This window comes from Arvicanthis niloticus, chromosome 16 (assembly GCF_011762505.2).
Source record: "Arvicanthis niloticus isolate mArvNil1 chromosome 16, mArvNil1.pat.X, whole genome shotgun sequence".
NCBI lineage: Eukaryota > Metazoa > Chordata > Mammalia > Rodentia > Muridae > Arvicanthis > Arvicanthis niloticus.
Window position 1 is genome coordinate 28,617,211 of NC_047673.1, and position 16,239 is coordinate 28,633,449.

The 16,239-nt window shown below is 37.0% G+C and overlaps 1 protein-coding gene across 1 annotated transcript in view; it reads right to left on the reverse strand.

Annotated features, from left to right (window-relative positions):
* Positions 1-16,239, reverse strand: part of Sgcz (sarcoglycan zeta) — a 363,481-nt gene that overhangs the window by 40,236 nt on the left and 307,006 nt on the right. Inside the window, exon 4 of the mRNA XM_034520440.2 lies at positions 7,427-7,549. Coding sequence (XP_034376331.2) covers positions 7,427-7,549 — 123 coding nt within the window. The remainder of the gene's footprint in view (positions 1-7,426; positions 7,550-16,239) is intronic.

The following is a 16,239-nucleotide window of genomic DNA, read 5'->3' on the forward strand; positions in this document are numbered from 1 at the left end:
CAAAGAGAAAAACCACATGGTCATATCACTAGATGCTGAGAAAGCATTTGACAAAATTCAACATCCCTTCATGTTAAAAGTCTTGGAAAGATCAGGAATACAAGGCCCATATCTAAACATAGTAAAAGCAATATACAGCAAGCCAGTAGCCAACATCAAACTAAATGGAGAGAAACTTGAAGCAATCCCACTAAGATCAGGGACTAGGCAAGGCTGCCCACTCTCACCTTACCTATTCAATATAGTACTGGAAGTCTTAGCTAGAGCAATTAGACAACAAAAGAAAGTCAAAGGGATACAGATAGGAAAGGAAGAAGTCAAAATTTCACTATTTGCAGATGATATGAGAGTATACTTAAGTGAACCTAAAACTTCCACCAGAGAACTCCTAAACCTGATAAACAACTTTAGCAATGTGGCTGGATATAAAATCAACTCAAACAAATCAGTAGCCTTCCTCTACTCAAAGGATAAACAGGCAGAGAAAGAAATCAGGGAAATGACACCCTTCACAATAGCCACGAATAAAATAAATTATCTTGGAGTGAATCTAACAAAGCAAGTGAAAGATCTGTATGACAAGAACTTCAAGTCTCTGAAGAAAGAAATTGAAGAAGATCTCAGAAGATGGAAAGATCTCCCATGCTCCTGGATTGGCAGGATTAATTTAGTAAAAATGGCTATCCTGCCAAAAGCAATCTATAGATTCAATGCAATACCCATCAAAATTCCAAATCAATTCTTCATAGAGATAGAAAGAGCAATTTACAAATTCATTTGGAATAACAAAAAACCTAGGATAGCGAGAACTATTCTCAACAATAAAAGAACCTCTGGGGGAATCACCATTCCGGACCTCAAACTGTACTACAGAGCAGTAGTGATAAAAACTGCTTGGTATTGGTACAGAGACAGAAAGGACGATCAATGGAACAGAATTGAAGACCCAGAAATGAACCCGCATACCTATGGTCACTTGATATTTGACAAGGGAGCTAAATTCATCCAGTGGAAAAAGGACAGCATTTCAACAAGTGGTGCTGGCTCAACTGGAGGTCAACATGTAGAAGAATGCAAATTAATCCATTCTTATCCCCTTGCACAAAGCTCAACTCCAAGTGGATAAAGGACCTTCACATAAAGCCAGGTACACTGAAAATATTAGAAGAGAAGTTGGGGAAGACCCTCGAATACCTAGGCACAGGGGAAAAGTTCCTGAACAGAACACCAATGGCTTATGCTCTAAGATCAAGAATCGACAAATGAGACCTCATCAAATTGCAAAGCTTCTGTAAGGTAAAGGACACTGTCAACAAGACAAAACGGCAACCAACAGATTGGGAAAAGATCATTACCAATCCTACATCTGATAGGGGGCTAATATCGAATATTTACAAAGAACTCAAGAAATTAGACGCCAAACAACAAAATAACCCCATTAAAAAATGGGGTACAGAGCTAAACAAAGAATTCTCAACTGAGGAAACTCGAATGGCCGAGATGCACCTCAAGAAATGCTCAACATCCTTAGTCATCAGGGAAATGCAAATCAAAACAACACTGAGATACCACCTCACACCAGTCAGAATGGCTAAGATCAAAAACTCAGGTGATAGTAGATGCTGGCGAGGATGTGAAGAAAGAGGAACACTCCTGCATTGTTGGTGGGGTTGCAAGCTGGTACAACCACTTTGGAAGTCAGTCTGGCGGTTCCTCAGAAAATTGGACATAGCACTACCTGAGGACCCAGCTATACCACTTCTGGGTATATACCCAGAAAATGCCCCAACAAATAACAAAGACATATGTTCCACTATGTTCATAGCAGCCCTATTTATAATAGCCAGAAGCTGGAAAGAACCCAGATGCCCTTCAACAGAGGAATGGATACAAAAAATGTGGTACATTTACACAATGGAATATTACTCAGCTATTAAAAATAATAAATTCGAGAAATTCTTAGGTAAATGGATGGAACTAGAAAATATCATCCTGAGTGAGGTAACCCAATCACAAAAGAACACACATGGTATTTACTCACTGATAAGCGGAGATTAGCCCAAAAAATTTGAAACAACAAAGATTCAACTACCAGACGACATAAAGCTCATGAAGAAGAAAGAACAAGTGAGGATGCCTAGGTCTTTCTTAGGAGGAGTAACTAAATAACCAAGGGAGCAAATATGGAGACAAAGTGTGGGTCAGAATCTGAAGGGGGGGTTGTAGGGAGACCATCATCAGAGGATTGTCAATTTGCTCTCCCCCCCACTCCTCTTCTAATATCTCAACGCCCATAATCAGCTTGAAGAAGCTAATGATGAGTCAGCGCCCCTATTCCCTGGGCATGGGGACTAAGGTGGTAAATGTTGGGCTGTCTCTCTAGGGAAAAGTAGTGGTTTTGTCGGAATAGAGAGGATTAGCTAGGGTTTATTGCATAGCCATAACCTATTAGTAGAAATCTGTATAATTAATATCAAGATGAAGATATAAATTCTTAAATGGCACCAATTTACTTTGTTTACAAATTTTAAGGTTTTCATTGGCATGAGCTTCTTAGTGAATTAAGAGTGAGATGAATATTGTTACTCTCATAGGCATTGTACCAGTATAACACACTTAGGAATACAAAGTTTAGACCCAGTCCTTCTTTAACTTTTTTAACTGATTTGAGATGGTCAGCCTGTGAGTTAAGGGACTATAGCAAATTCATGACTTGGAGTTTATTATAAGGGTGTTCTCTATGTTTTATTTAGAAATAGCTGAGTGGAGTTAAGAGGCAACAGTCCAGATTACCTTACATGGATAGCTGGTTTTCAAAACATCAGAAATCCTTAGAATTGACATGACAAACATTTCAGTATTAATGATCATTTTCATTAGAGACCTGTCTGCTCCGGACAGCTTCCTATGTTAAATTCTAAGAAGAAATTGAGCATCCTTGGAGTTACTCCAGTTGTGGTGAGACAGCCACTAGGCAAGAATTGCCACTTTCCTTCTACAGACAAATTACTGTCCAGAAAAGGACACACTTGCAGAATAGTCGACTGATTATATCTGCCTAGACAGAGTAATCAGCCCTTAATAATTCTGCAGCACTAAGGTCTGTCAGATGATCCTGGGCCAGAAGGCAGAAGAACAGATGCTCCAACGTTTTGAAGTAGAGCGAGTGTCCAGGTGTTCAGAGGTCTCTATAAATTGGCTAAGTTTTAGAAGCTATGCTTTGTGCTTTCCACAATTATAGTCAACTCAGTCATTCTGGATTTCTGGCGGGGTTGAAAACTTATAGCTATTTACCTTGAGAGAAAAGATCCGAGTGTATGGTCGTCAGCTGACATTCATCCTAAAGCCAGTTTCAGAACTAAATGTTTTAGTTAGGAGAGATGACAGAGGTGCTGGTAGGTCAACAAAAGGATAGACTGGGTATTAGGACTATCTTGTACCTCACTGGTACAAATTGGCTTAATTATGCTCTAATTGTATTTTGAGAGAAAAGTTTCCTTTTAACAGGAAGGGTGATGTGTAGGAGGAGCTAAGGTGGGAGGAGTACTGAGAGGAAGAAAAGGAGTAAGAAGAGGAGAAGAAGAAGGAGAGGAGAAGCTAGGTGATAAAAGAGAGATAGAGGGGGGAGACAGGGAAGCAGATGTTCATGTATCTCCACCAGTCAAAGATAGTAGATATATCTAGGTTGGGTAGTGGGTTACACCTCTGATTGAACAATACCAAACTTATAAAGCCTATGATTAACATTTTTTTAAAAAATGTATAAATGCAAAAAGGAAAAGGGGGCATGGGATAGGGGTTTTCTAAGGGGGGGAATGGGGAAAGGGGATGGCATCTGAAGTGTAAATGAAAGATCTAATAAAAAAATAAAAAATAAAGAAAGAAAGAAAGAAAGAAAGAAAGAAAGAAAGAAAGAAAGAAAAAAAAAAGAAAAAAACTTCAGCAAAGTGGCTGGTTATAAAATCAACTCAAACAAATCAGTAGCCTTCCTCTACTTGAAAGATAAACAGGCTGAGAAAGAAATTAGGGGAATGACACCCTGCACAATAGTAACAAATAATATAAAATACCTTGGTTTGAATCTAACCAAGTAAGTGGAAGATCTATGACAAGAACTTCAAATCTCAGAAGAAAGAAATCGAAGAAGATCTCAAAAGATAGAAAGATCTCCCATGCTCATGGACTGGCAGGATTAATTTAGTAAAAATGGCCATCTTGCAATAAGCAATCTACAGATTCAATGCAATCTCCATTAAAATCCCAACTCAATTCTTTTCAGAGTTAGAAAGATATATTCTCAAATTCATTTGGAATAACGAAAACCCAGGATAGCAAAAACTGTTCTCAATAATAAAAGAACTTCTGTAGGAATCACTGTCCCTTACCTCAAGCTGCACTATAGAGCAATAGTGATAAAACAAAACAAAACAAAAAAACAAAACAAACAAAAAAAAACCCTGCTTAGTATTGGTACAGAAACAGTCAGGAATATAATTGAAGACCCAGAAATGAACCCACACACCTATGGCCACTTGATCTTTGACAAAAGAGCTAAAACTGTCCAGTGGAAAAAGGACAGCATTTTCAACAAATGGTGCTGGTTCAACTGGAGGACAACATGTAGAAAAATGCAAATAGATCCATTCTTATATTCTTGTACAAAGTTCAAGTCCCTGTGGATAAAGGACCTCCACATAAAACCAGATACACTGAAACTAATAGAAGAGAAGGTGGGGAAGAACCTTGAATACTTGGGCACAGGGGAAAAGTTCCTGAACAGAACACCAATGGCTTATGCTCTAAGTTCAAGAATAGACAAATGGGATTTCACAAAATTGCAAAGTTTCTGTAAGGCAAAGGACACCATCAATAGGACAAAAAGACAACCAACAGATTGGGAAAAGATCTTTACTAATCCTACATCTGATAGAGTGCTAATATCCAATATATACAAAGAACTCAAGAAATTAGACTCCAGACAACCAAATAAACCTATTTTTTAAATGGGGTATAGAACTAAAGAAAGAATTCTCAACTGAGGAAACTCGAATAGCCAAGAAGTACCTAAAGAAATGTTCAGCATCTTTGGTCATTAGGAAAATGCAAATCAAAACAACCCTGAGATTCCACCTCACACCAGTCAGAATGGCTAAGATCAAAAACTCAGGTGATAGCAGATGCTGGTGAGAATGTGGAGGAAGAGGAACACTCCTCTATTGTTGGTGCGATTGCAAGATGGTGCAACCACTCTGGAAATCAGTCTGGTGTTTCCTCAGAAAATTTGTCATATCATTATCTGAGGACCCAGCTATACCACTCCTGGGCATATACCCAGTAGATGCTCCAACATATAACAAGGATAAATGCTCCACTATTTTCATAGCAGCCTTATATATAATAGCCAGAAGCTGGAAAGAACCCAGATGTCCTTCAAAAGAGGAATGGATACAAAAAATGTGGTACATTTACACAATGGAGTATTACTCAGCTAATTAGAGAAATTCTTAGGTAAATGGATGGAACTAGAAAATATCATCCTGAGTGAGGTAGCCCAATCACAAAAGAACACACATGGTATTTACTCACTGATAGGCGGATATTAGCCCAGAAGCTTGAAATACCCAAGATTCAACTCACAGACCACATGAAGCTCATGAAGAAGGAAGACCAAGTGTGGGTGCTTTGGTCCTACTTAGAAGGAGTAACAAAATACTCAAGGAGCAAATATGGACACAAGTGTGGGACAGAAACTGAAGGAGGGGGCGTCTGGAGACCATTCCACCTGGGTATCCATCCCATGTGCAGTCACCAAAGGTAGATGCTGATGTGGATGGCAGGAAGAGCATGCTGATGGGAGCCTGATAAAGCTGTCTCCTTAGAGGTCTGCCATTCTGACATATTCAGAGGAAGATGCTCACAGCTAACCACTGATCTGATCAAGAGTTTCCCAATGGAGAAGTTTGAGAGAAGACAGAAGGAGCTGGAAGGGTTTGTGGCCCCCTGAGGAAAGCAACAATACCAACCAACCAGAGCTCCCAGGGTCTAAACCACCAGCCTAGGGGCACATAGGGAGGGACCCAGGGCTCCAGCTGTATATGTAGGGGAGGATGGACTTATTGGGTATAGGTCAGGTCAGAGAAGAGAACCTTGGTCTCATGAAGGTTGGATGCTGAGTATGGGGGAATTCGAGGGTGTGGAATGGGGATTGGGGGAGAGGTGGGGGCACATCCTCATAGAAGCAGGAGGAGGGAGGATAGAATAGGGGGTTCTTGGGCTGGGGGAAGGAAATGGGGTAAGGGCATAACATCGGAAATGTAAAGAAAATATCCAATAAAAAATATTTATAAGTAAAAAAAAAAATCGGTTGCCACATGGAAAATTAAGACAGCTATGTTCAGGTCAGAGAGGGACCTTTAATATATACCCATCTGTACCTTAAGTAGCCTAAATATAAACATCCTAAAATCTTTAGCACCATGAAAGTGATTTTATTTCAGATACATAAACATAACCATTGTTGAAATCATCTACTTCTGTCTGAAATAAGAGTGCATTGGAAAAAATGACATTCATAAAGTAAACGAAAGTGAGGAAAGAATTCATCTTAATTTTATTTCCTTTGGATATTGCTTAAATAGAAAACTTTCATGTGACTAATTTACAGTTCACACAGATCTTTTGTCACATGTACTTTGAAGTCTTGTCAGAATAGTTACGTAATTTATATGGAGCACCCTGGAGTTGGTGTCTCTTTGTAGTGTTATTGGTCAGAAGACTGGGGTACTGCTTTAAAGTATCTGTGAGGATACCAGTCAATTCCTTCATATTGTATTCTGTGCTCTGCCTAGTTTTCTCTTCTATGTACATGAAATTATAAAATATATTTGTCTTTGATATTTAAGTCTCAGAAGCAAGAACAAACTGCTCTGCAGTTAGTAAATGATATCCTGGTAAAGAAGTAAGGAAGGATGTAGCATAAGTTTTTAGGTATCCATGTTTGGTTTTCTGAGAGTTGGGGATATATATATATTAGATATACAAAAAGGCTACATAAATATGGAAGGTTCACATAGGCAGAAACTATACTCAAGAATAATTTTCTCTGGAAAGCAGAAGAATAGATAATGGTACCTCTAATTTTGATATGTCATCTTTAATCATATATTCTTATAACACCTAGCCCATTGTTTATGTTAGCTGAGTGACACAGATTTACATTTTGAACAGTAATAAGGCTTTCTGGACTCTGTTTTTTAACCACACCTATTAACTTTATTTGAAGACTATTTGGATACTAAATGTTAGGTATTATAATATGGTAGATACAATTTTCAGGAAGGACATCAAATGTCATGTAAAGAATCTTCTCTGCAATTGTGTATGCTTTAATTAGGTTAAAAAAAATTAAAGACCTCCATTACAGTACCTGTAACCTTTAGCTTCTCAGCCCCAATAGTGATCTCATCTTCATCTGCAGAAAACAGTACCCTGCCGTCTTCACTTCCTCTCACTTCAAATCTTTTACACTGTGCCTCAACAGCCTCAGCTCCTGCAGTCAGAGGGAAGGTTTGAAAATGAAGTTGGTATGTAGAACACCATTAGCATACACTGTTTTTCATAAAGAGAAAAGAGATCCACACATCGGTCTTCGTGTTCATCTCTGTTGCATGTTTTACATCTTAATTAACATTTTTAAGTGGTTACCCTTTTTCAATGCCCTCAGATTTCAGAAAATGTTTTCAGATTAGAATAACTGGTCATGCATATTAGTTTTATAGGTTTAAAGCTGTTCTAATAGGGTCTGTGGGCTCAGCCAGATCAAAACACCTGGCAAACTAACAGGTGAGGCAATATCTGCTTTGATGTCTACTGGAGTCAAAGGTTAGTCATTCCCTTCAACTGGCACATGGTAGATGCTCATTAAATGAGGCCTCAATGATTCACATCTTTCTCTGCAGTGCAGAACACCATACCCACCTTGCTACCTTACTGCATATTCTAAAGCACCAGTAATTAGTATCTCTTTACCCCACATTCCATAAATTTTTCTGTCGATATCTTCTTACCCCTTTAATGTCGATGAATTGAAAAGTTTGGCTGTACTTTATTTTCTATGATAATATAGTTTAATAATTGATTTTTTCTATATTTGAAATATAAGGTACTTTAGTGTTTTAAAGTGCAATTCAAGGTAGAAACAGAAAACAATTTTCATGTTTTTTTTTTTTTTGTTGTTGTTAAATTATCCTCATCAATCCATCCAAAAATCCTAAGACCAACTTCCATATTTGGAAAAAGATTAATTCACAAGTTAGAAGGCATGCAGCAGGAAGATCTAACTGGATTATAGATGAGTTTCAGCTGACAAAGAGATTCCTTACACACTGGGAAAGTAGGAAATTTTTCCACAGTGTTGATTTTTTTATTTGACTTTCCACATTTTCTTATGCACCTCCCATTTTTGTTCTACAAATGCATCATCTACTTTTTGCTAATTCATAAGTAAAACCCTACCCACTCAGGACCACAGGCATTTATTTTCAATTCATCCTTTTATTCAGTATTATATTTGTTTTTAAGTGACACTTAGTAGGCAAATGCTAGCTGGTGAATTTTCAACTCTTCCCTCTTTCCATTCCTTTTTGGTTCCCTTCCTCAATGCTAGCTGAGTTTTCCTCCAACAACTCACCATAGGCTGGAGGAAGTGACATGTTCTTAAGGTCATTGTGTCTAATGAACATTAAACAAGTCATGAGCTAAAGACTTGGTTGTGGTAAAAAGGAGGGGCTTTTAGAGAAAACTGAAAGCAGAAAATAATGTAATTTATATTTAAATTGTTAAAAAAAAAACCTTTATGTTGAGAATGGGGTGACTGTTTTTCCTATATTTTGGTATTATATATAAAGAATTTGAAAATGCTCAACGAGGCCTATGTTTAATAGGACAAAATTAATACTCCTCTCTTGGGCAGGCTGATTTAAAAAAGCATGAGTTATATCTTTAAAATATTATATCTTTTGGAAAGTTTTTTTTTTAACTTTTGAGATTATAACTTAATTATTTCTTTATTTGGTTCCTCTCTCCATACCCTCCCATGTGCCCCTTCCTAATCTCCTTCAAATTAAGGAACTCTTTTAAAAAACCTAATTGTTAATGACCATGCAGCGCTGAAGAAGCAATTGGTGTGCTAGTGAATACATGTTAATTGGAGGTGAATCTCCTACCACTAATTTACTAAAACCAGCATAATCCCTATCAAGAATATATGAACATTTGCCCTTATACTCAGAAACAAAGTTGTTTTCAACCTTCATTGAATTTTTTTTTGCAGCAAATGAAAACAAGTACAGAAAGTGATAATCGATCAAAATCATTTATCTTTTATTTTTTTAAATGATTAACTGTTCTTACAGAATCTAATGAAAATATTGAAACAAACATTGAAGACTTACTATCTTTGGTCACCATCTTGGTTTTTTGAATATTATCTCAGAGGGTGGGAGTCGTTTGAATGTTTTCATCTATTCATGGTTTAATGTATGTTTTGCCATTAGTCGTTGTACAGTAGTAACTTAACTGAGAGAGAATCAAAACATTGAGGTCAATGTGTTGACAAATTTGACTTTTAGGTCTATATATCTCAGTGTTTACATGTGTCTCCCAGAGACTTGAGTACACATTGAGCCTCAGTGATCTGAAAATTATTATAGATCTTCTACACATAAAACTTTAACATTTATAACATATTACCATCTTCAATTACCACTCAATTTCTGTCCTAAATTGATTTATAAGTTGCATTTGATGTCATTGACATGCACTAGTTGATTACACACACATGAAGACTTTATATACACTCACAGAATACCAAGAGCTTTGTAAGAATATTGAGGAAAGTCTTTATTCAGAAGATTCTATATGAATATTAAAATATTATACTTCTTGTCACACAAGCTATTACAAATAAACTATTAGAAATAAGCTATTAGAAACTTCTATAAAGTGGTGCCTGGCTCTGGCAAAGGGAGTTGAAATTTTAATTCATTAACTTTAAATGAGCAAAGCAAATAAACGAATTGCACAACATTTATGCATGCAGAATAGATGAGAAGCATCTAAGCCATAAATTAATGCATACAAAAATCATCCAATTGCAAAACAGATATAAAATTAATACTTGAAACTGCACTTTATTCACTATATTAGCATAATTACAGATGGCAAAATTGCAAGTAATTAACAATGACATGATAGTAAATAAATGTTTCATATCAGAAAATAATTATATAGCATCACATATACATTGCCTTTTAAATCAACAAATAAAAAAGTAAAAATATATAATTGAAGATATAATCAGTCTTTAGGACTACTGATATTTAACACTAATATATTAAACATCTTGATAGTGAACTTAATGTATTTGAAATGTATTTGGTTACCTAGCAATTGTTTATGTCTACTATCACATTGTTTTAGACAAGATCCGGTTGCCCAAAGGTACAACTACATTAAGTATAATAAAACAATAATAAACTATCATCTTTTCACTTTTTTATATTGACTGGTAAAATACTAGAACTGGCAATTTTTCTTTGACAAGAACATCCAAGGATGCTTAAACAATACATGTGAAAGACATTTCTAGGTTCCCTTTAAGACTGACTCAAAGAAAAGTATACAATGATCTACGTGGTTATGTCTTCCTGTCTCCTATGTGTCTTTCTCAACAACTGTATAATCTGTTATCACATCCTACATTACTGTACTTTAATTTTATATGTGTATCAACATTTTTATGCTCTTGAAGATTATTAAGAGTATAGAAATGGGGAAAATGGATAACATCTGAAATGGAAATAAAATATCCTATAAAAATTAATTTAAAAAATATCAGTTAAAAAAAGAGTATAGAAAATTTCTAGGCAAAACTAGATTTACAATTCTTCAATCAGAAATTTCTTATTAAAATTTCCATGAGGTATATGAATAATTTTTAAAATCAAAAAACAACCTCAGTCACCATTGGAGACAAACATTCAGGGCTCTGCAGTACCTTCTGTTTACAGGTTGCAACAAGGACTACAAGATGAAAATGGATGTGAGCCAGCTGGCACTGAGAGAACATCACCAAACACACCAAGTTCGTGTAGATCAATATTCAGAGGTGTGTTCTTTGCAGCCTGTGAGTAGTGTACCTTGGAGCTCCTGAGTGTAGGCAAGTGCAAGTGTGCTCCCATGTTCATCAAGAGGGTGGGGACTCACATCCATACCTAGAGTAAGTGGAACAATCTGAGCAACTGTTAGCAGCCACGAGCAAAGGTGCAGCCAAGGACTGATTACACCATCCCTTCTTAATAAAAATTTATGTCATGTGTGAATATTCCCACACATGTACACACACACACACACACCACTTATATATTAAATGAATACTAAACCATCTGTCATATGGAAAGACATGAGAGAAAATGAAGATGATCAACCTCTCACCCTGCTGGAGGATTCTTTACTCCTGACTCTGAAGTCTTTGGATTTGCAGTTCTCCCGGGAACCTTTGACAATTATGACTGTCCTGACTCCCTACAGCCACTAACCCATGGGTTAAGGCCAGAACTGCCCTTTGGTTCCCAAGAACTAATGTAGCATTGAAAATGCTCAAATTCAGGGGGTTGCCTCTGTCCTTTGATCTCTCTCCCTAATAATATCCATCAACATCCCACTAATCTAACAGTTTATATTGAGCCACTTACTCCCCAGTAAAGGTTTACTTCTTATCTGTGATGGATTCTGTTATTTGTAACCATTTGTACCACTTCCTTACTTATAATTTATACCATCAAGCCTTTGGATCTTCATTTGTATTTTTAAAAATCAGCTAGAAATGGGCTGCAGAGTCATGTCCTTAAGAACACTTGTTGCTTTTGCAGTGGAATGGTATTTGATTCCCAATACCAAAAGGTGGCTAAGAACAATCTGTAACTCCAGTTTCAAGGGCTCCGTTGCCATCATCTGATCTCTGCCCTATAAATACTTGGTACGTTTACATGGTGGCAAAACATTCATAAGCATTAAATACAAATAGATACATCTTTAAAAATTAACTTAAAAGCCTGCATATAAAAACACAAAAATAATTTTGTCTAACACCTCCTGGAAGGATAGCTGTTAGCACCAACTTGTTGGAGTTCATATTGTCACTTTGCCTTAGGCACATGCCTTGTCAATGAGTAATGTTTAGTCTGCAGAATGACACATTTTTAATTGTATAATTTTTTATGAATTATCTATTGCTCAGCGATAGATCACTTATTTTGTGTTCATTAATATTTAAAAATCTGCTTATTTGGCTCTGTTCATTTAAACTTAATGAATTAGCAGTTTAACTTCTGTTGAAATTAATTTTTATTGTTCTCATTTTCCAATTTATTACTTATGTGTATGATTTTCAAATGCCCTTTTAGCTGTAATAGTAAATATTTTATTTCATGTGTTAATTTTTATTTTTTGCATGTGTCTGTATCTTTGTTTTTCTGTCTCTCTCCTCTCTGTCTCTCGCTGTGTGTCTCTCTGTGTGTCTCTGTCTATTTCTCTGTGTCTGTCTCTCACTCTGTCTCTCTCTTTGTCTCTTCCCCACCCCCGTGTGTGTGTGTGTGTGTGTGTGTGTGTGTGTGTGAAACAGGCCTTTAATTCAGACCCTCAGACCTTCTGAGTGTGAATTGTATAGGTGGAAAAAGGCACTGTCAGGAATCACAACGTTGTTGGGTGAAAATCTCAGTACCAGGCATGTGTTACTTCATTTTAAGTTATTGGTCAGGGAGAATTTCCAGCCTCGTATGTAATAAAGCCTATTGCAAAACTTGGCATGAGTTTTGTATCTGAAATCCCAGGACTATGGCTATGAAAGAAGAAAGATCAGAGGTTCAATATAATTGTAAGAAATATATTGTTGTGATCCATTTTCATAATAAGTTTAAAAATTATATCTAATTTCAATGCATTAAAAATAAACAGGAGACCTTAGGTTCCCCTCTTTTCTGTCTGGCAAGTGGTGCCTGCTTGCCTTAGAAAAACGGGAGCTGAAATGTAATAGGCTGTCTGATACATTACTGAGGCTTGGTTGAGAAAGGTGCAGTCTCAAGCCCTAGGATATTCAATAGATAAAGGTTTGTGTAGTGAATTTAGGGTAGGGGCTATGCTAGAAGAGCAGGAAGATTGTCCCAACCTATGGGAAAAAAGATGTAGGGATGTCTCATGATCAGACATGTTAAAACCACTCTCTCCTGCCAATCCTTAGAGTTCTGACCTTTCTCTAAGTTGGTATTTCATTTTAGTAGAATTGGATTTTGAAAACTCCTTTACTTTTGTTATTATTTGCATTTGCTATTACACAGTGAGGATCTTTTTTCTCATAGTCATCCTCAACCACCAATTTCAAGATGACTCCAGGTTCTGTAGGGCCGTGAAAGGGGTCTTGGTTTTTCGTAGAAGCGCTGGCTGGAAGTAGCCCGGAGACCCTGCAAGGAACGGGCATTTATTCCACCAAGCTCCCAGAAAGCTCCCAGAATCCAGGCTTCTAACACGTGTAGTGGAACTCCATTAATCTGCGCCTTCAGTCACATAGGATCCAGCCCCTCCAAAGAGTACAGGTAGAGGGCAGAGACTACAAGCTTCAGCCTCAAGAGATTTCCTTATTAATAAAATTACCTAAAGGCCTTTCCCAGTGCCTCCTTCCTTCTCCCTCCCTATTTAAGTCAGGTTCACCCTGGCTTAAGAAGGGGTGCACATCCAAACCATCTATTATCCTCCATGAAAACAAAGCTCTTAGAATCCCAGACTCCACAGGTCTGTTGGGGGCCCAGCCATGAAAAACTTCCTTATGCTCCAGCAACAGAGACCCGCAAGGTTCAGCTACATACAACCCTATTGTAGACAAAAACAAACAGACAAGGGTGGGGGAAGACGATGAGGGGAATGACTGTTGTATTGCTTCTTGTACAGCTGTTCGTTAACAATTCAACATGATTTGTGTGTAGGATCTGAACAAGTCGAACAGCAAATAACGAGAACCACCTCCCTCTGGCTGATGCTTGTAAACCCAGAAGGGAATATACAGGACTCTGTGAAAGAAAGAACTATCACTGTCCAGCCTTCTGGGTCACAGCTTCTCCGTACTCTACTACCAGCATAACCAGCATGGTTTGCCTGTTAATTCAGTTGTGAGATAGCTATTATGAGTACAACCAACTGTTTTGCTATTGGATTTAATGTGTACTCTCCAGGAAAGATTTCTTGTCTGGTACTGAAAGCCAGGGCAAAAGCCCCTGGGCAGGAAGGTCAGAACCACCAGTGGAGAAGCAAATGCTACTGTTTTGTTAAAAGAATATCATGTGCCTATGGAATTGCCTCCTCTACATTAGTGTTTACACTCAGAGCGTATGATGGAGGGAATCTTTTCTTTTTTTGTCCTTTATATTTTGAGTGGGCAGTAGATGCTGCTGAGACTAGCAATTCAACAAAGTGCTGAGAATAGGTGATTCTTGCCATGGCACAGTGGCCACACACTCAGAGAAGAAGAATAAATCTTTGATATCCCTTTCAAGTCTCCGCGAAAGGAAGCAGAGAGAATGAAAAAGCCCAATCTCTCAGCCCTAAACACATATACATATGGGCAACACTGCATGAACTCAGCGGGTTGTTTTTAAAATTTTAAGTATGTGTGAATATATTTGTAATAACAGTAAATAAAGACTAAGGGGCTATAAATTTGAGAATGAAGTGGTGGGGGGCATGGGAGGAATTGGAGAAAGCAGAGGGAGGCAGAAATGATACTATACAACCTTCATTTATAAAGTTCTCAAAGTGAAGATGAGTAAATAAATAAATAATAAGTAAAGCTTTGTAAAAGATAGAGGAATGGATGGAGCGTTGGGCAGCTATTTCCTCTGATCTGAAACATTCATTCCTGATGGAAAGGCTATGGTCCTAGGACTCAGGACATTAATGACCTCATTGACAATAAATATCTCAGGAAATACAAAGACAAATCAAAAATCCCAAGATTCACTAGTCCTGACTAGTTTTATAGGCAGGAAAGGACTGATGGAGACCTTGCAGAGATGCTGTAGTTGAGTGGCCTACAGATTTGCCAGTAGCACAGCAATCTAGCTTTCATGAGCAGTCACCCATCCCAATGTGCTTTTTTTAGCTGATGCACCTCTGCCTTGGAGTTCCACAGGCCCTTATGTGTAATCCCTCACCCATGCTCCTGTAAGACAGACTGATGACATCATTTACTGAGCTAGACCTAGTGAGATTGCTTCTTTGTTTTGTTAGCTATGAGTTATCTGGAAGGAGTAAACATTTACTGAGAAAATATTCAATTAATAGAATAAAGAATTTATGAGGGTTTGGTATTTACTTTTATTAAGAAAACTTTAAGTTGCTAAGATAAATAATTAAAACATTTTAGGTTCTGTCTTTCTTCTCAGAAAGTATGTGCTAGATAATATTGAATCCCTTCCCCAGGAACATATTCATTTGAACTAATATCTAAGTTTCTTATTATAAAATATATGGTGAAACTTTAAATGTGTATGTGTGTGTGCATGTCAATATGTGTATGTTCTAGGTGACCTGCATTAGTTTATTAGGTTTGCTACATATTAGCGAATGTTGTTCCCACAGACAGAAACATCTAGACTGGCACTGTCCAATTGAAATTATCAGTCACTTCATTCCTCTCATTTTGACTATGCCTTTTTTTTTGTATTGACATTTATTTGGTAGAAGTCTTATACTTTCTCATTTTAGTTTTCCTTAAATTTTAAGTTTTTTGTTTCATTCCTTCTTTAGCTCTCACATACTTGTCTACATTAAAAAACCACCTAGAAATCTTCAGCTTTCCGACTCTTCTCATCCTCAAAGATCATCAGTCTTGATTTATAAGAAGGGGACAAAACAAAAACAAAAAAGCAATGCAAAACAAAAACAAACAAAAACTGTTTTTAGTTTGACAATTAATTGAAATAATATAATGACAGTCATTTATAGAGCATGTATATTCTTTGTATAACAAAATAAAAGTTACATATAATCCATTCCTGGTAGAGAACTGCTATAGGCATAACTTTTTTGTGCATTGTGTAAAGATTATCCTTGTGTTATTCAAATACTGATTTCTCTGCCCACACATATTGTTGCAATCCAGACATGACATTCTAATACTTATTTCAAACA